The sequence below is a fragment of the Pteropus medius genome, unplaced genomic scaffold (assembly GCF_902729225.1).
Source record: "Pteropus medius unplaced genomic scaffold, Ma_sr-lr_union100, whole genome shotgun sequence".
Lineage (NCBI taxonomy): Eukaryota > Metazoa > Chordata > Mammalia > Chiroptera > Pteropodidae > Pteropus > Pteropus medius.
Genome location: NW_024356249.1, coordinates 7796158 through 7818738, shown reverse-complemented (window position 1 = coordinate 7818738; position 22581 = coordinate 7796158). Strand labels below are relative to the sequence as shown.

Here is a 22581-nt window from a genome sequence, read left to right as displayed (position 1 = left end):
CCAGGCTGGAGTTTGCTGACTCCTGGTTTAAAAGGTCGCTCCCTGGGTTGAACTCATCCCTGACCCGGGCCTCAGCTTGTGGAAACCATATATTCATGCTCTCCCCTCCCCTTGACCCCAGACCCAAGCTGAAGCAGACAGTGGGAAGGCTGAGGATCCAGGGGCTGGGAGGAGGAGGGAGCTGACCCAGCATTACATTATGCATGGGCACCTCCCTTAATTCTCTCGAGGGCCCTGAGAGGGAGTTAACTGATGGGAAACCCTGGACCCAGGGAGGTTAAGTAACCTTTAAGATCACGTGGCCGGTAAGCAGTGGAGCCGGGCTGAGCCCGCTCCTTCTGACTCCAAGCCTTTGTTCCATTCCCTACTCGGCCTGCGATGCGGCAGTTTTCTCGTTATCACCAGAGGCCTCGCTGCCAGGATGCCTTCTGCAGTGCCTGCGCCGTGTTCGCCACAGCCTGGAAAAGCAGACTCGTGCTGCCTGCCTGCAGCTCCTTCCCTGAGGTGAGGCACCTCCACTTCGGGCCCTACCAAGCCCGTGTGGACGGGGTCCCTAGGAATCCAGAGTTTCCAAAGCCCCAAGTGAATCACTCAAGAGGTGGTGACCCTGGAAGATTATGCAAATGACCCAACACAGCTTGTGAAGGGCTGACCCAGGAACAGCGTGGCAGGGCCTTTCCGCATCAGCAAACTGGCTCCCTCCAAATAGGAAACGTGTTCCGTGCACTTGTGTGGGGCACTGGGGAGGAGTCTGCAGAAGGACTAAGCGGGTAGGCAACTAGCGGTCACGGGCGCTAAGACAAAGGGCAGCGGGAGGCTAAGAAGTTGGATCTGATCTGACTCTTTCTCCTACGTTCCTCAGCAGGACTTGAGTTACTGCCCATACCTGTGAGGTTTAGGGGAGTGGGACTGACACCTCCCCCGGACAGTCACTGTGAGATAGGAACACAGCCTGCAAGTACATGACTAAGCCTCAAATTAGAGGCCGTGAGCTCTGACTGGTCAGAGCTTGGCCTCCAGGGCCGGGTCCTGCTCAGAGGTGCTCTCAGTGGAAGCGGGCAGCCAGGGCAGGAAGGTCTTCTGATGTAGGGGTTGCTTTTGGCCAACCCCAGTCCATCAGTCCCCACAGCAGGACTGGGCCCCCAGAGCTCTCCTTGGCTTGTGAGAGTTGAGGAAGGAAGGTGAGATCGGGCAGCTCTTACCTGACGATGCTCCACTCTGGCTCGATCCGCACGATGGTGGGGTCCTCCACGTACTGGAAGAACAGGTCCTGGTGGATCTTGGCCCTGTCTACTTGTACCGTCACCTTCATCTCCAGCACCTCATCTGAGGATGTGGTGTTGCAGACGATGTAGGAGGGAGAGCGCCTGAAGGGAGGGAAGGCAGGGAGCTGGGCTCCTGGGGCTCGAGGGGGAAACGGTGGTCCTGGCTCAGGGCCCTCATACTGTATCCCTGCCCGTCAGGCACCTCAGAGGCAGGGGTGGCACTGCCTCGGATACAATGACAAGTTCCTCCAAGCCCTCTCTGAGCCTGGGCCTCATCCTTGGGTCCTGTCTTCGGCTTGCCTAGCCCCATTCTTAGCAATAATCCTGTTAAATCAGTTTAGCAAAACTGTCCCCACCTGTGATAATGTCCCCACCCTGGCCGGCCTTCAGCTAGAATCCCGTAAAGTTGGTTTAGTAAGGATCACCCTACCCTTAGTGCTTCCTGTCAGTAATTTTCTACCCGGTGACCCCTCTGTTTGCTGGGTGCAAATCCCCAGCTGTCTGCTGTATCTGGAGTTGAGTCCTAGCTCTCTTCTCTATTGTGACACCTACTATAACAGTCCTGAATATATTCTTTTTTCCCATGTTCACAAGTGTCACAATAAGTTTTTCTTTAACATTACTAATGCAAGGCCTGGCCTGGTCTGACTTCAGATCTGTCACAGTGCTCAGCGTGGCTCCCCCCTGGGAAAACCTCCTTCCACAGAACCTCATGTCTCCTGCCACATCTAGAATCCTTTACTAGACGCACCTCCCAGCTTCTTCCTGTCCCCCAGGCTCTCGGCTCCTGGAAGGCAGGCCCTTCTGGGGTTGGATAGTGGAACCCGGGGAGAGAAAGTTCGGCTGCCTTTGGAGAGTCAGTCTTAGCTAGCTGGGGCTGTTGTCCCCACCAGCTCCGGGCAGTCCCGGCTGACTGCAGCAGCCCGGGAAGAGGATCTAGATTCCCAACTATGTCCCATGGAACTCCAGGGCTCTGCACAGAGGGCGGTACAGGGCACCAAGGCGAAGTGGTAGGCAGCAGCACGAGGGCCCCGTCGGGGAAGAGTCTCTCCAGGCTGAGCCAAACCTCCGTAGCCAGGCGTGCCCAGAAGGCCCTCTCCCAAAGAGAACAGCCACTTTCCAGGGAAGAGGAAGCACTTCCAGAGGTGAGGAGGGCTGGGGGCGGTGGGGGAGGGCCTGATGCCTACCTGGCCCCGCCCCATGCTGCAGCCTGCCCTGTGGTGAGTTACCTGTGGAAGAGGCAGGGCTGCTTCCCGAACATCACCACCACATTGCTGCCCGCATTCAGGTTGGTGCCTGTAATGGTCACCTGGGTGCCTCCGGACATGGGTCCCCGGCTGGGCTTCAGGTCCGAGAGAGTCAGCGTCTGTGCAGGAAAGGATCTGGCCTGACACAACCCTGACGGGCTGAGCGGGCTTCTGGGCAGGCCTGAGGCAGCACCAGTGTCACCTTCTGGAATCCTTATTAATGGTGGCCTCCCAGAGAGCCAGCCTGTTTTCTTACGCTTGTGTGGATTGGCACCTTTCTGCCCCCTGGGAGTTCGCATCTTGATGATGATGATGATGATGATAATGTACTGCTATGTACTGACTTTTTAAGTGGCAGGCTATATATATTTTCATATATGTTAATAATTTAATATATAATGAATATATATAAGTAATTTAACTGCCTTTTCAATTTTACAAGGTAGGTATTATCTTACAGACGAGACTCAGAGACGTCAAGTAAGGGTTCCAACGTCACACAGCAGAAAAGTGACACAGGACTGAGATCTGATTCTAGGGCTCTGGCTTTTGAGCCCCTCTCCAGTTTCCAGTGTCATTTGATTTCGGAAGGTGATCTGCTCCTTCCACTGGCCTCTCAGAGAGCTGCCCAAAGCACCCAGGGGCCAGAGCGGTGGGACGTGAGTGCCCCAGGGAAATCCAGGAGAAGCAAAGAAGGGTCAGTGGATTGAGTGAGGAGTCATTGGGGAAAGCGAAGGGTGGTGTGGGGTGAGGATTTGGAGTTGCAGGGCATTCTTTCATTAGCATTTTAATGGAAAAAACTTTCTGCAGTCCCAAGTGAGAAGTCTGTATCTGCATTTAAATGAAGATTTCTCTCTCTCCCATCCCCACTCCCTACTCCCTCGAAGAATTCTGCACTGAAAGTTGGACCCACTCGGCTCCTCCTCAGAGCCAGCAGGCAGCATCCCCACCGAGAGGCCTGATCGATGACTCCTGAGAAGAGAAGCCGCAGCCTGCGGCCTGGCATGCACGTGCCCCATTCCGCGCAGGGCACATGCGCGGGGCGGGGGATGTGGGGACACACGCCCACTGCTGTGCCCGGGGTCGCAGCCCACGGGTCCCTGCAGATCCTGGGCCTGGCAGCCCGGACACCCAGCCTTATTCTGGGTCAACCTGAGACCCGGAGGGTATTAGGTGAGGTGAGGAAGAGCCTTTCTTTCTCAGCTCTGCCTGGGTCACGCTGTGTGCCTCGGGACAAGTCACTTAACCTCTCTGATCACAAAATCAGGGAGCTGGGTCAGAAAGTGGGTCTCTCAAAGCCACCTAACGGTTTTTTTTCGTTCTGTAAGTGGTGTCTCCTCCCACAAGTGGTGTCTTTGCCGCCACTGTCTGTAAAGGGAGCGCTTTCAGACTTGAGTCCTACTGACCTCCCCAGAGAGAAAAGGGAAAGGTGTGTGTGTGTGTGTGCTGAGGCAGGGACTGGGGGTGCTCAGGGATTTAGTTAAAACCAGGAAAGTTAACATAGGCCGGGACAGAGGGCAACGGGAAAGGAGAACAGGTTCCCTGGCAGCTGTGGGGAGGGGTCTTAGAAGGTGTAGAAGCCTGTAACCCTTGCTAGCTTTGCCCTGAAACTCCTATTGGTGCTGGCTGGTGTGTGTGTGTGTGTGTTGAGGTCGGAGAGAAAATGCTGTGGAGACCTGTTTTAAAGTCGTGCAAAAGTATTAATTATTCAAGACATGCTTCATAAATATTTCACGGTGGGTTTGCACGGGAAATCAAATCCTACCTTATTTGCCACCTCTTCACGTGGCTCCAAGGATGGAGGTAGAGGGAAGGGAAAAGCTCTGCCTCCAAGGAGATATCTAGGGACAGAACTGGTGACAAGGCCAAGATGCATCACAGACTCTGGCCTGATATATGGAAGGAAACTGAGGGACACCCGAACCTTGCCCCCAACCTTGGTCCCGCGAAGGGGCTTTCCAGCATGCCCCAGGTCCTAAGAGGCACCCTCAAAAATGGGCTCCCCAGATGCATCAGGACTCCATAGAAACTGTGGGCTTTTGGGTGGAGCTCAGACTGTCCTACCTGCAGCTGCCTAAGACAGCAGGAAGGCAATGAGGGCTCTGCGGTGCGGGCATGCGTGAGAGGGTCATTCCGTCCCTTCGTGACTTCCTGGTGAGACTCATGGGGACCTCTGCCCTTCCTTCCCACTCGGAACCCCTAGGAACTCTGTGGGGAAAGCCTCAGTGACTGAGCCCTTAAATGCAGTTTGGGGTCTCGGAGGTGACTGGGGTCCTTCCTACCATTCATTCTCCCTCAAATTCTTCCCGAGTGGACACGTAGCAAGCACCAGGACACTTCTTCAGAGATGCCGCTCGATAGAAAAGCAACACAAATCTGAGTCCCAGGGACTCACCAAACCAGTGCATTTTTGCCTTGTGGGAACAACTCTGCTTGACCTCCCCACTCCCCACCCCCACCCCCGTCAGCCTCCTCCTCTCCCTCCCTTCTGCTCCATCTTTTGGTGCATTTCTGTGTCACACCTCATCCCAGGAGCAGCCTCCTACTCCTCAAGATCCACATAGAAAACTGTATTCTGCCTTTCCACCGGCTCCTCCCACGAAGCCTCGCTTAATACCCTACATTCAGCCACACCGTGCCCTGGGCAGAAACAATCCTGCAGGCAAGACCCGCCTTCTTTGAGAGCAGAAGGGGCTTTGAATATCTACCACATGGTGTAAGAATTAAGCCTGAGAGCCGATATCAGCAGGTACATGGTAGCTACTCAATAAACGTCATTACTTCTAGGCCAGTGGACCTCAGCCCAGGCTGCAGATAGAATCTCCTGGGGAGCTTTGCACCCCACCTGTTGGGTGTGATTTGGCTCAAGGGGGACTCCAGAGCATTTTGCTTCAAGCCCCTCAAGATATTCCAGCACGCAGGCAGGTTCAGAACTGCCTCAGCACCACGGGGGCTAGCAAAGGAAGCAACAAACTGAGCTTCGTCTCCAGAGACCAACTGGTCTGACAGGAGCAAGGCCATCAGGAGGCAAAGCCCAGTGCCAATGCAGGCAGATGCCATAGATCTCACATGAGCGGGAGCAGGGCCGCCCTGGGGAGAAGGCTGGGGAGTCAGTCGTCAGCAGGGCTTGGAAGAATGGGAAGACATGGCTTATGGCAATGAGGAGAGGAGGCAGAGAAGGAAAGGAGGCCACACAAAGGCTGGAACAATAGGACTGGATGGGCAGGGCAGGCCACACCAAGGAACTTGGACAACAGCTAGAGGCAGTGGGCCCCCTGGGCAATTCTGGAGGTGGAGGCTGACATGATGAAAATGATATCCGGCGATTGGTGGATGGATTAGAATGGGTTCAGACCAAAGGCAAGGATCGAAGGAGACCGTTAAGGTGGTCCACACGACGGGAAAAGCAAAACTCCAGGACACGGTAATGGAGGAGAATTAAGGGAAACTGAGGCGCAGTCTACCAAGATTGTGGGTCTGGGTGACAGGCCTCTGACGAATGGACAAGTGGGTGGGAGGTACTGTTTTCGGGAGCTGGCAGCCTGGGTGGGTCATGTGGAGGTGACGGCAGAACATCCGGGGGCATTGCCCTTTGAGCTGATCACAGAGGTGAGAGAGACAGGTAAGGCCCAAAGGAAACATCTGCTTAGTGAGGTGGTGGCTGCTCCTAGTACTATCCACTTCGTCATTGCCATGGGACCGCAGGATAAAATCTGTTCCTGGCATTTGACTGGCCAAGGAGGTCCAGTGCTTAATTTGGCCATGTAGTGTGGTCTGCCTTTTGCCATAGCTGCCAGGCAATTTCAGAGCCCAATTTTAGCATGTCAGACCACACCACTCATATACCTGGTGAGTGTTGTTTCTGTCTCCCTGTCTCAATCTCTCTCTCTCTCTCTCTCTCATTCTCTCAGCTCTCTGGAATAACAATTTATGTATATATAAATATATATGCAATGTACAATATATGTGTCTGCTCTATAAATGTGTGCGCATCTATCACTAATTGTTCCAAGGTATGTTCCGTTTAACTTAAAAATTCTCTCAAACCTTTCCAGAAGAAGATAGGGGTACAAATTCTAAAAAATAGGTAGAACTACACATCGATTCAATCCATTACATACGTGTTTTCTTTTGTCTTAGTTCCTGTGTGTGTTCGGTGACAGCCAGCTGTGCTTATAAAGTCAGCTGGTTTTCAAAGAGTAGCGTTAGGGGAGTGGAGGAAGGGCGCTCAATCAAACCAATCCTCGAGCTCAATCAAATCAATCTTCCCGTCCATCAAATCTCGTCAAAATAATCTCGTTCAGATCGCGCGGCGGCGCTTGCGCTCGTGAGGAAGGAAAGAAAGAAGGAAGGGGCAAGGGGAGGAGGAAGAGAGAGAGATGAAAACTGAGCTCCCCATGACACATTTCAGGGCACCCGATGCTCAGGTGTAAAATCCATCACTCGGGTTTCCTGCTTCCCAGAGCAGCTCAGCATCGTGAGGAAATTATGCCATTGCAGCTCTTGTTAACCTGAGAAGTTAACTGGTTGGCAAAACAGTTTGGAAAATGATGCAGCGTGCATGGCGGGGGATGTGTTTGTGTCTCCAGCACCCCTGTCATCACCCGGCCAAGAGGTTCCGAAAGCCGCTGCTCCACAGAACCTTCCACCCAGGACGGCCAGGAGCTGGCCAGGCAGCCTTTGCAGGGCCAGGGAGGGTCTGAGCTGGAGGGAATGGAGTGTTGAGTGAGATCTGCAGAGAGGCCGTGGGATGGGGAGGGAGTTGCAGGGAACGGGGTAATGGTGTGGGTAGAGGGAGGCAGAGCAGGGCGCGGAGGAGATGGTGAGGAGGAAGGTGAGATGAGTGGGGGTGACGGGATGGAAATGCTGGGGAGCCAGTGCACAGCGGAAAGGGCGGGGCGCAGCACAGTAGCCCTGGTGACAATCATAGAAATCATACGGGAAATTATATTAGAAGTGATAAATCTATTTTACATCATTTTCACGATACCATGGGTAGGTGCTATTATTATCATCCCTGTTTTAGAAATAGAGACACCGAGGCACAGAAAGATGAAGCAACTTGCCGGGTTCAGTCCAGGCCTCAAAGCCCAGGCGTCTCGAGGCACAGCCCACCCTCACCTTCCCTACCACACTGCCACTCAGACAGAAGGGGCGCTGGGGCCTGGAGCCTGGAGCCTGAGCAACTGCCCCGGAGCCGCACCCCAGGCACAGCACAGTTTGGACTTGAAAGCAGGTCCTCCAGGCTTCCAAGGCTGTGCTGTCATGAGCTGTAGGACAGCACTCCCGTCACCATGCCCTGGGTTTGCCCACAGAGCTCTAGAGAGGCCAGCAATCATAGTAAGGAGGTCTGTGGCCTGCGCTTGGCCAGGCCACCAGTGGCCAGGACTCACCATGAAGTAATAGAGCTGCGAGGACCGGGCCATGAACTCGGGCCGACACACGGCCACACAGATTTCCACGAAGCCGGCGTGCTGGCTGGGCTTGGCCTCCCCCATCTCACACACAATCCTGCAGCGGGGAGAGGACAGACCCCATGGGTCACAGGAGGGTCACAGGACTCCCAGCTGCTCCCCTGGGCCCCCTACCTACACAGGCCCCTTCTCTGCAGTAGTATATATCCTCACAGACCTTTTTCTGCAAATATATACCATATATAAAAATATAATATATAAATAAAGGCAACTTGCCCAAATATATATATATATATTTGCACACACACTTACATACACACATGTATGTATATATCTGTGTTTGCTATTACACACACACATAAATATAAATATCACATATATACACACACATACAATTATATATATATAAAGAAACCTATACATGATTTTTAAAATAAAAGTAACACATAACTACCCACTGTTCTGAACCCCTCTTTTTTCACTCAGCAACACAGCGTGGACTTTCCTTCGTGTCCCTGTATACACGACTCTGCTTTATTCTTTTTCATGGCTTCCTAGTATTTCACACTGTGACGGCATCAATATTTATTCAACTCCCCTTCTATTCATGTACCTTTAACTTACCCCAATTGTTCTCCAACTCCAAATAATACTGCAGAACGAACCAACTTATACATTAAGCATCACGTTACTTAGAACAGATTTCTGAGGCGGGAACTTGCTGGGCCACTGTTTGTGCATTTAATGTCTGATAGGTAGAACCAAATAATGGCCCAGAAGGGCTTTACCAGTTTTCACCTCCATCAGAGGCAATCGAATGAGATTACTTCAGATTTTTGCCACACTGGGTATTATCAATCCTTTGAAAGTTTTTCCAATGGGAAAAAAAGATCTTATTTCAAGTTTGATTTCCCTGATTACTTGTGAGGGTGCACATATTTTCGTGTGTGTGTGTGTGTGTGTGTGTGTGTTTAAAAATTTTATATAGCCTTTCCTTTGACTTGTCTGAAGCCCTCTGTTTTGCTAACGGATTGTCTTTTTGTAGGAGCCGCTAAATTAGGAATATTAACTTTGGTCTGAAATAAATATTGCATTAGTTTCTCCCAGTTGCTCACTTGTGTTTCAACCTTGTTTTAATGCCTTTGGCCATCGTTTTGCCAATCAATGTGGTTCAGTTGCTCATTCCTTTACTTCATGGCTTCTGGGTTCTTTCTCTTAGAAAGAACTGCTGGGTGAGAATCCAACAAAAATATATGCCTTTCTGTCCAGACGACATAATTAATACATGTTCAGTGTAAAAAAAAAAAAGAAAGTACATAACAACACCTGCCATGCATACACCCATCCCACAATTGTATCACCCGGAAATATCCATTGTCAATATTTTTGTGTACAGGTTTCCATCTGACCTTTCTCTCAATAAATTAATTAGAAATTTTGTATTCTGCTTGGTAGCCTGTATTCTCATTTAGTATACTTTAAGTATATTCCTGCTCATGATTCATCTATAATATCGGATTCAATGGCTGTGTAGTTTATGGTCCTGTGCAGAAAAAATAATTTATTGAATTGATTACTCCTCTATTTTCAAACATACAAATTGCCTCTAAATTTTTACTATTATAAATAAGGCCGAAATGAGCATTCTTGCAAAAAAAAAAAAAATATATATATATATATATATATGTGCATTCTGGTTATTTAGGGAAAGTTTTAGAAGTGTTACGGCTAGGCTGAACACTTTTGACCCACATTTCCAAACTGCCTTCCGGAAAGTTCATCCCAGTTTGAATGTATGAATGTGCTATTTTTCATGCTGCTCATCTGCACTGGGCATTGACTTTTAAAAATTGTTTTAATTTGCCTTTCATTGATTATTATTGATGGTAAACATTTTTATATGACCTTCGGTTCTTTGCATATCTTATGAATTATACATTCATGCTCTTTGCTCATTTTGTGATATTTGTCTTTTATTTATAAAGCCTCTTTAGATGTTAAAAAATGCATTTCTTAACTGTAATAGGGTATAACCATATACCCAGCTTATCTTTCCTAATTTTTTTCTGCTTACAATGATTTTTGATGCACAAGTGTTAAGTCTTATTGTCCAAATCTTGTAATCTTTTCCTTTATAATTTTTTCTTTTGCGGTTATACTTAGAACACCTTCCTTTTCTTGAAATCGGATAAGTCCTCACCTGCATTTTCTTCTAATCCTTTCTCAGTTTCATTTTTTACACCTAACTTTTTAATCTGTCTGGAATTTATTTTGGTTTATAATGTGAAATAAGGACCTGATATTGTATTTTTTACAGGGAGTTAATCAGTACCAGTTAATTGAATGATTTTTCCTTGTTGATTTGAAGTGTCACTTTTTCACATACTAAATATTTATATATCAGGATTCTTTTTCTGGGTGTTATATCTTATTCCACTGACCACAGTTGGATCATGATATTTTAATCACATGGCTTCATAATAATATATTTTTTTTAATCTGACTATTCGGGTCTCGAATAAGGCATTTCAAAGTTCCCCAATTCCCAGTGTAACTGTAGCAGCCTGCTTTGTTTTGTTCTAGGAAGGACTCAGAAAGTTGAAGGAGACACAGAAAGATCTTTGGGTAAATAAGTGATGACGGACCAGGTTCACGAGTCCTACCAAGACTGGAACCTTTAAACACCTGATCTACCTTGAGCATCTCAGGAAGCCCAAATGGAAACCAGGAGGGAGTGAAGATAGCAGTGCGGATGGTTCCAGAATCATTAAATCCGGGCAGAACGCAGCAAGCAGAAATGTAAACCACCCTGACCTACCTAAAGGTGGCCTTTCAAAGAGCCGATAACTTATGCGCACAGGATAAGCGGCAAGGTTTCACTCCAGGAGCGACAGCAGAGATGGTATAGAATATAGATTCTATCGTGCCGGGAAACATTTCATGGTTGTGTTTGCTGGGCTGGAAAATTGTGTTTACTTATTTACAAGGCAATATGTGACTCACAGACCTCCTCCACTAGGTAGGTTAGAGGTCAAGGTCACTCATTGAATGACCCTCTCAGTGGACCAGCAGATTTTGCCGAGAAAAACAATGTGAGTGAGTGTAGAGTTTCATTTTTAGCTTCCATAGCTCAGGGTCAGCTGCTTTTATAATTGGGGGAGGACGTGTGTGGGGAGTTAGGGACAGCAGAGGGAGTCGGGGTAAAGAATTGAACTCATACTTCTCTTACAGATTTTAATTTTCATGTGTCTCACTCCTACTCACCCCCACAGCCCAAGGAGGTAACAGTCACTTTTCTCTCCTCTCCCAGCCTTTTCCCCTTTTAATACTTGCCCCAATATGGCAGCCGGCTAGTTCAGGCACTGGGGAGTTATGAGAGTCCCCCCAGTGCCCTAGAATATTAGCAGCAATCTCCTTTTAACCCCCAAGAGTTTTAAGATCATCTGTTCTTGGCCAGGGAAGGCAAGTCAACGACTTGTTGGCTATCGTCCTGCCCCTCCCACACCTCTCTGTCTAGGGCACTGCCACTCACTGTTCTGCAGGGACGTAGCCGTCCACCAGAGGGCTGCACTCCACGCCGGCCACTTTGACATGGGAGGCGATATCCCGGAACTCCAGGCCGAGGTTCTCTCCTCGGATGGTGACCTTGGTGCCCCCTTCCCGGGGGCCTGTCACTGGGATTATCTGGAGGGAGGAAGCATGGTCATTTGGCAGGCACCAAGAGAGAGCCGTCACCCACTTGCCGATGAGGCAAGGAAAGGCTGTAGGCTCGTCCTATCTGCACCCGATTCTATGAGTTGGGTCCAAGTCCCCCTGGACACCTAGGACAGGGCTGGGACTGTCAACGGGCAGAAGAGAGAAGGGAACGTGATCCACCATGTTGCTGGGTAATTCATAGAAAATTGGGATTAAAGCCTTCTGGCATTTGCTTGTGTTGGTTCCACTCTCAGAAAAATGAACAAGCTCCCCATGAACCCAGGGCACTCCATACTATGGGAATCTACCCCTCTTTTAAGGTCCTTCTCAAATGTCACTTCCCATAACCAGATATTAATTCGTTCATATTCTCTCTCTCTTCCTCTCTCTCTCTCGCCCCACTCCCTCACTCTCTTTTGCCCCCTCCCCTGCCAGGCACCTCCTTTGAGCTCCTTTCTTGGTGACATTTGTGTGTGATTCCCGTCCTCCCATCCCCCACCCGCTTCCTCTTCAGATCCGGAGTCTCTCTGAGCAGCGACAGGGTCTCACTTTTCCTTGCAGACTTTGCAGTGACGGAGCCATATTTGTTTCCTGAGTTGTAATTGTACTGCACACCCCAATTTTCCAAGCATCTTTCTGGCGTGAGCAGAGCCTTTGTCACAAAACCTGTACCTTCATTGTTTAGCTTGGTTTCTAAGGAAGATGGGTTTAACTTAGACTTGATGCTCATGCACTGGCCACAATGGCTGGCTTTCATTTCAAAGATATTGCCATTGGTGTTAAAACCCACGACTAGAATGTTGAGATCCAACCACCAAAGGGCCTGCTCTGCAAGAGGGGCTCTGTCCAGGTCACATGATCTAATTGTGACATCCCACAGTAGCGACCTCGGTGGCAGAAAAATGCTGTGCCAGCCTCTCCTGGCATATGATAGAGAGATTTCCCATCCCTGGGGCCTCTGAACACCAGTACTTGGATCTTGGCCAATGTCACAATTGAAGGAGCCCAGATAGGCCACCTCTTAAGTTCCCTACTCTCTCTACCCCCTAAAGGTCAAAACTGGGGCTTCCATCCTGGGTCAACAGTGAAAAATGAGGGAAAGGAATGAAACTAGGCCGGGGCATGAAGGGTTGCGTTGTGTCTCCCCCAAATCTGTAGGTCAAAGTCCTAACCCCCAGGGCCTCAGAATGTGACCTTATTTGCAGAAAGGGTCTTTACAGAAGTCATCAAATTAAAATGAGTTCATTAGGGAGGGTCGCAACCCAATGCGACAGGCGTCCTCAGGAAAAGGGTAAGTTTAGAGAGAGGCACGCATAGGAGGAAGCCGACGTGAAGACACAGGGAGAAGAAAGCCACCCTCACGCCAAGGAGAACGGCCGGGGACATGTCCTTCCCTCACAGCCCTCAGAAGAACCGATGCCGTCGACATCTTGACCTCCAATGTCCAGCCTCCGAGGAGAGACCATACATTTCTGTGGTTTAAGCCGCCCAGTCTGCGCGCTTCTGCTGTGATAGCCTTCGGGAGCGATGTGGTGGGGGTATCGTGAGGACTGGTGAAGTAAGGGATGTGGAGATATTTTGCAAACTGGAATGCACCCCACACGTATTTAGCCTATTATTGCGACTGCCACTGTTCAATGATCAGATATATGTGCGTTTGTGAAACTTTGCACAGAGCCAGATACCCAACCTGTCCTCGGTGCGCATGAGGCAGACACTGAGCTTCCTGCTTCCTCTTCTTCTGTCCAGCGTCTTCTGCTTTGTTGTTACAATCAGCTTCCACCGTGGCCAAGAGGCTTCGAGTACCCACTGTGTGCTAAGCCCTGTGCTAGAGGTGTAGATATGAGGCAGACACTGTGCCTTTGTTGAGACACGGGTACCTCTTCCTTATTTTACAGGGGAGCAAAGGACTCCAGTGGCGGTGGGAGCGGGGACTTTCGGGGTTCCAACAGTGTGGAGTGGAGAGGTGAAGACACAGGGCGACCTAAATAAACCCCAGGGGCAGTGATCCCCTTGACTTTAACCATATTGATGATGAACAAGGAGGAGCAGGTTGGGGAGACCCCGGGGGCTGGGCCTGGATCCTCTCATATAAGCTTTATAACATCCCTGAGACCGACGCTTAGACCCGTTGCACAGGTGAGCAAGCTGAGGCATGAAGGTAGTGATGAGTTAGTCCAGGGGCACCCAGCATGTAGCTGGAAGCGCCAGGACACAAACCCTGTTCTCTGTGACCCTCAAATCTGCATGTTCAGCTCTTGCCTGTCCCTCAGAAGTATTTGCTCCCTGGTCTGTGTCCCCTGGGTGTCCTGAACTGTGCTCCAAATCCATGTCTGCCAGCTTACTGCTTAGGTGTTGCTTCGGGTGAGACCTGAGGCCCATCCATTTTGACTATCTCCACCTCCCCAGGGCTGGGGCTCTGCACCCTTGCCCCCCATGCAGCCTCCGACATGGGCCCACTGCTTGGTGAAGCTGCCACTGATGGAGTGTCACAGCTTCGTCACCGAGACTCTTGAAGGGAGGGAGGCGAGGACTTCAAGTTCTTTTTGACACAGCTCATGTGGAGACTCCACCAGGACAACTGAGACCCTCTATGCTTTTGACCTCCTTTGATGACGGAGGGCCTCTGAATCAAGCCTGCAGAGTCTGGGGAAGCTGTGCAGGAAAACTGGGTGTCCCCAGCCAGCTGGGCACGGAGAGCACCTGGAGATCATGGGGGCACGCACACCATGGCCAGGCACTGCTCGCCTTCAAGGCCCCAGCCCCGAGCACAGCCCACGGGACTGCGGCTTACCTCCGTGATGCGGGGGTTCGTGCACTTGCTGTTTGCGCCCGCCAGCTCCAGCCACTGGCTCTCGTGGACGGGGCAGTGCTGCCGCAGTGTGCACTGGCCTTGGCCCTGGCACCATCCGCACTCGAAGTCTGGATCTGCCTTGAGGCACAGGCCGCAGCTCTCACGCATGGCTCCACACTTGTAGAGATGCACTGCGGGCAAAGGGCAGAGGCGCTTTGGGGTGGAGTCAGGGGCCGGGAGGGGCTGAGGAGTGTGGACGAGGAGCGCGGTCCCAGCCTCTGGGATGGGACTGGACTGGGCCGTGCATCTGGACTCGACAGTCCTCCCTTCAGCTCACTCCGCTCCACTTCCCGAGGCCCCGTGCCTAGCTGAGTCCAAGGTCAAGTTACAGAGCAGCGAGGGTGGTGGAGGGCTGGCTTGGGGCCAGAGGAAGAGGGACGCCCACAGTGACACCTGCCCAGGAATGCAGAGCCGCCCCTCCCTCTGCCCGGCCTGCCCCGCCACGGCCGCCTTCCACACCTTTATTCTGAGCCGGGTTGTCGATGCTGAAGTGCCCGTTCCACACGACTGTCAGCTCCACGGGAAGGTTGTTGATCTCCATCCCCTCGTAGGAATACTGCGGCCAGGCCGGGGAGGAGAGAAGGAAGAAAGCGGGGTCACTGAGATTCCCAGGGAGGCCTCACGAGCACCCAGGGCTAACGACTGACCATGACTGTGCATGTATGGGGGGTGGGCGCATGTGGATGCGGGTGCACACCTGTGGGTGGGCAGGGGTCAGGCAGCTGGGGTCAGGGAGGGCCGGGCCAGCTGGAACGCAGGTCCAGGGAGCAGCTTTGAGCAAGCTACTCGTCCATCTTCCACAGACGTCCCCATCAGCTGGGCTTTCCCCAGGAAGTGTAGCTGGGTCCCAGCCTTGGGATCGTGGTGGTAAGAGGCGGGGAGTTGGTACAGGGTGAGGTGCTGCCCGGGGTGCAGGGCAGAGCGGCGGCCCTCAGGCACGCCAGTCACCATCTGTCTCTGACAACGGACACTTCTCAATCCCCAGTGGAGGCTGGGCGGGGGAGCTCCGAGTCTGCCCTGGGCAGCATTTCCAATCCCTACCTGGTGATTTTCTCATTATTCCACCAGACTCTGCCACCATAGGAGGTGGATGGAGGAATAGAACTGAGACCGGTTTTCTGCAGAGGAGGGGATGAGGGCTGGCAATTTGTTGGAAGGATCTAGTGCAGGGGACTTGGTTTAAAGTGGTATTTGCAGAGCCAACAGGCTCTTTAAACTCAGTGTTGAAGTTTGGAGGGGCTGGACCTGGGGATGTTGGTGGTTATTATGGCGGGCAGCTGACACTCCCTCCTCTCCCTGCCCCTCCTCAGCTAGCTGTGGCACCCTCCACTGAGGGGACGAAGCCCCAGAACCTCGGGAATGCATGTGCTGGGGAGGGTCTCGGGGCCTGTCACTGGTGCCTCTAGCTCTGTGGCCCATGTGTAGAGGCTTCTCAAGGAGAAGTTATAACCCTAATGTGAGAAATCGCTCCAAATTCCCGAGTTCCAGAACGTGCACTAATGTGAATATATTGTGATGTTCTAACACAGCAACATAACATAAGTAGGACGGAGTTTAGTTTTCCCCAGGCCCTGCCCTAGGGCTCTGAGATTTTTCACGAACTCCCCGGTGAGGACACCCAGGCCAGGGAGCCCCGTTCACTGGTTTCGCTACAATGGTGGTGGTTTGCACTGCACCATCCACTCTCTCATGGCATCTCCCTGTGACTATGACACCTGGGCATATGCCACAGGACAAAGCAAAGCTCCCTAGCCCTGAGGAAACAACAATGGGGCTTTTTTTTTTTTTTTGATCAGTGCATAACTCAGCTGGTGATCCATAAGCCGTTTGCCATACAGTTCAATCATCAAATCTCCAAAGATTAAGTGTTTGTGTCTGGGTCGGGCTGCATCCTTCTAAGTCATGCTGAGTTTTCTCACAAAACCTCTTCTGCTCTATACTGGTGGTTCTCTTGGATCACCTTCATCAGAGCCATGTAGGGGGCCTGCTAAATGCAGATTCCAGGGCCCCACACACCCCAGACCTGCTGACTTGCGGTCTTAGGAAATGGGGGGCATTTTGAACAAGCAACTCTCATGTTTCCGGTGCTGGCCAAAGTTACGAATCACTGCTCCTTCCAGGCTGCTAGAAGCAGGGCCGTACTGGACTGCCCAGTGGGGAAAGAGAGAGACAGACAGAGAGGCAGAGAAAGAGAGAGGGAAAGAGGATGCTTTTGCAAACCTCCCCTCCCATTTCTTCTTCTAGCCAAGCTCCATTTCCCATCCTTGCACCTTCCTCCATGGCTACAGTTGAGGGGAAGAGGGGTGAGGGTGGCCCCAGGCTACCGGCTAGAGAGCTCTAGGCAGGGCTGGCTGTTCAGCTCCAGCGAGGCAGCGCTGGGCTCCTGCCCCTCAGACCTGGGTCTGGCCAGGACCCAGAGAGGAAGTAGCAGGCAGGGACCAGGCGCTTATTGATCAAAGATTAATAGCAACTTCAGGACCTGAAACTCCCGGGGGAGGAAGGCAAGACATGTGTGTGTCTGTGTGTACAAGTGTGTCTGTGTGCACAAGTGTGTTCACTCGCATGCTGACTTGCGACAAGGTCAGTGCACATCTCTGTTATGTGTTCATACATGTGTGTACGCACTCAGACAGACTGTCACAAAGTGGTTCTGTGGTGGCCAGCGGTGTGAATGTGGGCAAATGATCTAAGTCCCCAGGGTCCCCATTTGTACCATGGAAATTATAAACAGCGCATACCTCATAGCATTGGGAGGGTTCGAGACAACCATCCAACGCTCTGAACACAGTGCCTGTCATGTAGAATGAGCTCCCAGATATTACGGTGTATTTTAATCTCTGTGTATACACTCAGGGATACTGTGCAAAATATATTTGTGTTCCCTGTGTTTATGTTTATGTGGAATAATAATAGCAGCCACTTATTGAGTGTTTATGTGCCAGACATTGGAAGCATATGCATATGAGAACGCTTGTGTGTTCAGGTGTGCGCGTGTGTGCGAGCGCACATTTTCCTTACGAAGAAAACTGAAAATAAAAAAGACCTCAAGGAATATGCTGGGTGTTGTTTTCTCTCTCTGTCTCCCAAATTCGGAATCTTGATTATGAAATATGGAAGTCATACTTAGCTGCTCTGCTCCACTCCCTTGATGTCTAAGGAAGTCACTCTCCTTCCTGGACACCCTCTCTTTACGACCTGTATCCCAAAGGGAAAGGGGGAGGCCAGACAGCTGGGGAGCTGGGACCACTGGCTCCCATCCCCCAGGACTCCCCACCTCCATGCCACTTAGCATTTATGTAGCTCTCTGTAATCAGCTGGCAGTTAATCTGCACAAAGCCCAGAGCTCAAGGAAGAGTGTTTCTGGCTCCCAGGGACCAGGACAAGTCTGGCACCCCATGGCCCAGCGAGTGGATGACATTGATCACGACCTTGGGAAGGTGTGAACCTCAGTTTCTCTACCTTCTGAAGCAAAGAGAAGACCTCTATATAGTTTGGACATTCTTTCTTCCAACCATTCTCTTGTCCCGAGCTCTGAGATATTTTGCTTGAAAGTTCTACCTTTCGGGCGAACAAATCTGAACAACATGAGAAGCCTATGTGTCCATTTCCAGGACCCCAGAAGGCTCAGCAGACTCACTTTCAGCTGCGTTCCAGGAAAGTAGGAAGAGGGACAAGGTACCTCACCATTGGCCACCCCCCCCTGTTTTGCATATGGTAAATTGGGTCACCAAGAGAAAACGTGAGGCCACTGTGGGTTGGTGGAAGCTGGGCCAGAGCCCGGGGCCTCCGCCAGCACTGCGGCCAGTCAGCTGCCCACTGTGGCCCACTTACACGGGTGATTGCTGGTGACCAAGGGGCGGATACTAGGCACTATTATTAACAGCACTTGACATTTTTTCTCTAGAACCTTCGTCTAAAGGAGGCCAGGAATTCCTACAATTGTTCCCTGTCCAACTGCTGCCTGTGAGCTGTCTTGTCCTTCTCCCACTGGACACATGACAGCTGCAGTGATTGGCCCATGGCCTGTCCCCAAAGAGTGGACCGGAAATGACCTGCCTGTCCCCCCGCCCCCACTCCAGCCAGCATCACACCCGTGATGAGTTTTCCTGCATCTCTTTTCCCTCTGTGCTGTCCTCTGAGACCTCTTTGTCACCCACCTCCCTCTGCCACCACAAACCCAGGGGACTTCTCATTTGGAGCCTTCTCCCTTCCTACGCCCATTCCGGAGAGCTCACAGAGGCAACGAAACAACAGTAAGTCTTCTTCCGCAGTCCTCTGGGAGGTAGATCAGACCCCGCTCCCACAGGTAACACCGAGGCTGGGGTATAAAGTGCCCAGCTGCTAATTTTCATTCCACCTTTCATGAGGGGGTGTGTTATGAGCCCAGCACTACCTTTCCTTGTCCCACGGGTAATGACTGGTGCCAGTACCAGGGACCCTGTGAAGGCATCAGGGAAGAGACCGGCCCTCACCTGCCTGGCCCTCACCTGTCAGGGCTGCTGAGCTCCCATCTGTGCCCAGAAGGTTCTGATTTTGCCCGTACATTTAGGGAGTTCCCTGTGACCCATGAAGGGCTCATTCTTTGGGTCAGGTCTCAGCTCAGGGAGTGCTGAGGACATCTGAACACAATCGACTTCCAGTTCTGGAAGGACATAGAAAGGGGGCAGGTCCCAACAAGCCTCTTGGACGTTTGCGGCCAGTCCCCCAGGTGCAGACCCCGGGTTCACAGGACGAGCTCAGGCTGTCATCTGGGGTACCCTCGCCTATTTAACTGAGTCAGCAGAAGTATGGGGCCCAGGCTTGTGGCCTCTGGGGAGCTGAGGACTCATTATCAGAGGCCGCAGGCTCTGTCCTCCCTCCTGACACCTGTGGGGCCCAGACCCCTGGAGCAGCTTCTCTGAGGAAACGAGGCTGTTTTCTCCATGGTCTGAAATCCCCAGCCGCTTTCTGCTGAATCAAATGTGCGACTCAGATGCTTTTTTTCCCACAGGGATTTGCTTATTTGGGGGAGAATCACTTGACCCAAACCCTTGGGGCTGGTCCAGTTAGCCTCAGGACTGAGAAAAAACAAGAGGTATTTAATATCCCTTTCGCTTGCACTTTTAATCTGGAATGCTGCAGAGACTTGCAAAACAGCCTGGCTGCCGGGGGAGCTGTGGGGACACATCTGGGTTACAGAGGTTGGAAGATCAATTGTTAGTTCGGCCCCTATAATGCTGAGTGACCCTGGGCAAACACGTGGGCCTCTCTGAGCTCCACTAAGCCCTGCACTGCTTCCTGCAGGAGGAGTGGAGCACTCCCACGACGTGCCTTGTCCAGGACTCTCCTGGTCCCACATCACATCCCTAAAACCAGTCACTGCTTATATGTACCCAGAGGCAATGAGAAGGATGAACGGGAGGCGGTATGATACAGGAGATGCCTCAGATCCAGGCCTGGCCCTGCCACTCACTCGGTGCATGCCCTCGTGCACACCATTTACCCTCTTGCGGGGTGGGCACCCTGAGGCACGTGGAGCTGCATATCTGTTCTTGTATTTCTTATATTTAATTCTTAAAGAGGGTTCCCCGCAAGCCTCGCTGTACCCTCGTTCCTCAGCCTCTAGTTTCTCTTTTGCACTGTGAAGAAGAGCATGACAGTTTCTCACAGCTCGAAAACATTACAGGTCTCTAAGTAAGACGTTTGTCTCCGAGCATCGAGGTGCAGAGAAGTAGCCCAGAAAGAGAGTGAGAGTGAGCGAAAGAGTGACTGGGAAGGCCACAGGCAGGCGGGAGGTGGTGCACCGTGAGGGTTCACTGTGGTCCCTAGGAACCAGGTGGCAGCCTGAGTATGGACCTAATGTGAGTTTTCTAAACAGCGGGCAGGGTTTGTGCTGAGCCAAGCAGTACACTCGGGCCGCCAGCTCCTCTGCAGGAGCATGGTCTGTCTCAGAGGCCTCTCGTGCTGGGAAGTGGCCTCCGTGTAGGTGTGGAGGGGGTGTGGGGCCTTCGTGGGCTCACACGAGGCACTCAGCTCCACTCAGTAGAAAGGAAGGGCCCAGACTCCTCTTAGGAAGGAGGATGGAACACACCTGGTAAATACATCTGCCCATGAATAGCGCTCAGCAGCCCCACAGCTGGTCCCAAAGCCCCTCTGCCCACAGTCCCTCATCTTGGGCAAAGGACCCTCCTGGCCACAACAGGGCCCCACCTCTGGGCAGACACTTGTCGATCTCGGAGCCCAGCCTTCTGCTGGGTCGGGTGTAAGGGGCTGGGCTGGGGGAGCGGGGAGGGAGGAAGCTGAGCAGTTTTGTGGGTGTCAGGGAATGTCCTGCAGAGCCGAGCTGGTCAGGCTCTAGAAGAGGACAACGGAGTGGGTGGAGGCGGGCCGGGGCCTGGGGCCGCGGGCCGGGGCACTCACAGAGGTGTTCTGGCACTGCACGCTGGAGCTGTTGAAGCGCAGGGCGGGCACTCTCTGCTCGCTGCCCTGGATGCTGAGAACACACTCGTACCCGCGCTGCCCCGACTGCGGCTGTGGCAGGTTCTTGGCCTTCAGAGTGATGGGCTTGATCACTTCCACGGGCACCAGGATCTTGTCCACTCGCAGCAGCTGAGGGCAGTCCTGGGGGCAGAGAGCACGGCTCAGGCTCAAGCGGGAAGCCAAAGGGAGAGGAGGCTTTGCAGACCTAACACAGGTGTTGGCCCTGCCCCTCCCTCCCAGGGACACAGGCAGGGGTGGTCCTGGGCACTGGTGCCCACCCCAGCCGCCGAGCGGGAGGGAAAGGGACTGAGAAATCCTGGGTCCCGGAGTTTCCATTTTGAGGCCACTTCTCACTGCAATAGTCCCTTGCCCTCTTCAGGTTCCATTTTAATGCACTCTTGACTCTGACACCCCTGGTGGCTTCCTCCTGGCCCCCCTGGTACCCTAGCAGAGACAGACACTGCTGGCGGGGTGTCCCACCCCACTCTGGGGTGCTGACCCTTTGCCTAAGTTCCCGGCTGCCGAGACTGGGGGCAGCGGGACCCACGTGAGCAGCATGACAGTCAGGCAAAACCCTGGGCCAAGGTTCTGGAGTGTGAGTCTGGACCACAGAAGGCGGGTCCAGCAGGGCCGTCCATACACAGGATGATTCTGGCATTCGGGAATGTTCTGGAATGAGCCCAGAGGCCTTTTAAATCCAGAAGCTTCTGACTGAACTCTGGGGATGGCCTGATCCCGAGGAAATGCCCCTCGGAGAGGATAGACCCCGAGTGCCTTTTGGATGCTGACAATGAGTGTGCTCGTCCCTGGTGCCACGTGGGGCCCAGAGGGCCTCTGGCTCTGGAGGACACAAGTCTCTGGGCCCCTTCTCCCTGGGGCAGTCAGCTCTGCCCAGGGAGGGCTCGAGAAGAATGGGGTCAAACAAGGAGTGTGGGTGCTCTGCTCAGCTGAGAGGTAGAAGCCGGGTGCTCAGGAGCTGGGTAGAAGAGAGTCGGCATCCCAGTGGAGTCTGGGCACCCCACATCTTACAGGTCCACCGTCCCCCAGATTCCTCCTGCTATGGCACTGTTGGGGAGCATACCGAGACAGATGGATTCTGGGTAGGCTGGATGTCAAAAGCACAGCACACACATTCTTCCTGAGGACGCTGCCTCATGGGTTTACTGCTGACTCTCCGCAGAGGCTGCTGGTCCCCAACCCCAGAATTCTCCCCCAGCCGAGTAAGGCAGAACAGAGGCTGTGGGGGAATGGCAGACAGGAGGGGGCCCAGGCAATCAGGCAAGGGGCAGCTATCCCTACTGGGTCTGAGAGCAAACGTGAGCCCCCGTCTCTGAATGCTGGGAAAGACTTGAGCTCTGGTGCCCGCTGAGCTTCCGATGAGCCATGGCACCCTGTGTACATCGCATCCCCACTGTGAGACTCGACTCCCTTAACTGTCAATTGGATAGGACCTGAGGACCCATTCAGCTCCAACCAGTCCTGATTCCATGATTTGGGGGTGGCCTCATACTTGTCCTTCTTGAGTACCCGGAGCATTGCATTAGGGAAGAAAGTGCCCCAGCACTGTTAAACGAATCCCTCCTGCCCTCCCCCAGGCCGCTCACACCTTTATCCCGAAGAGCAGCTAGGAGACAACAGCAGACCCA

The 22581-nt window shown here is 52.4% G+C and overlaps 1 protein-coding gene across 1 annotated transcript in view; it reads right to left on the bottom strand.

Moving 5' to 3' along the window:
* The window catches only part of PLXNA4 (plexin A4), a 418364-nt gene that overhangs the window by 53345 nt on the left and 342438 nt on the right, over positions 1-22581 (bottom strand). Inside the window, exons 10-16 of the mRNA XM_039861051.1 lie at positions 20876-21076; positions 14936-15032; positions 14417-14607; positions 11459-11610; positions 7906-8023; positions 2495-2631; positions 1203-1367 (exon numbers count right to left, since the gene is read on the bottom strand). Coding sequence (XP_039716985.1) covers positions 1203-1367; positions 2495-2631; positions 7906-8023; positions 11459-11610; positions 14417-14607; positions 14936-15032; positions 20876-21076 — 1061 coding nt within the window. The remainder of the gene's footprint in view (positions 1-1202; positions 1368-2494; positions 2632-7905; positions 8024-11458; positions 11611-14416; positions 14608-14935; positions 15033-20875; positions 21077-22581) is intronic.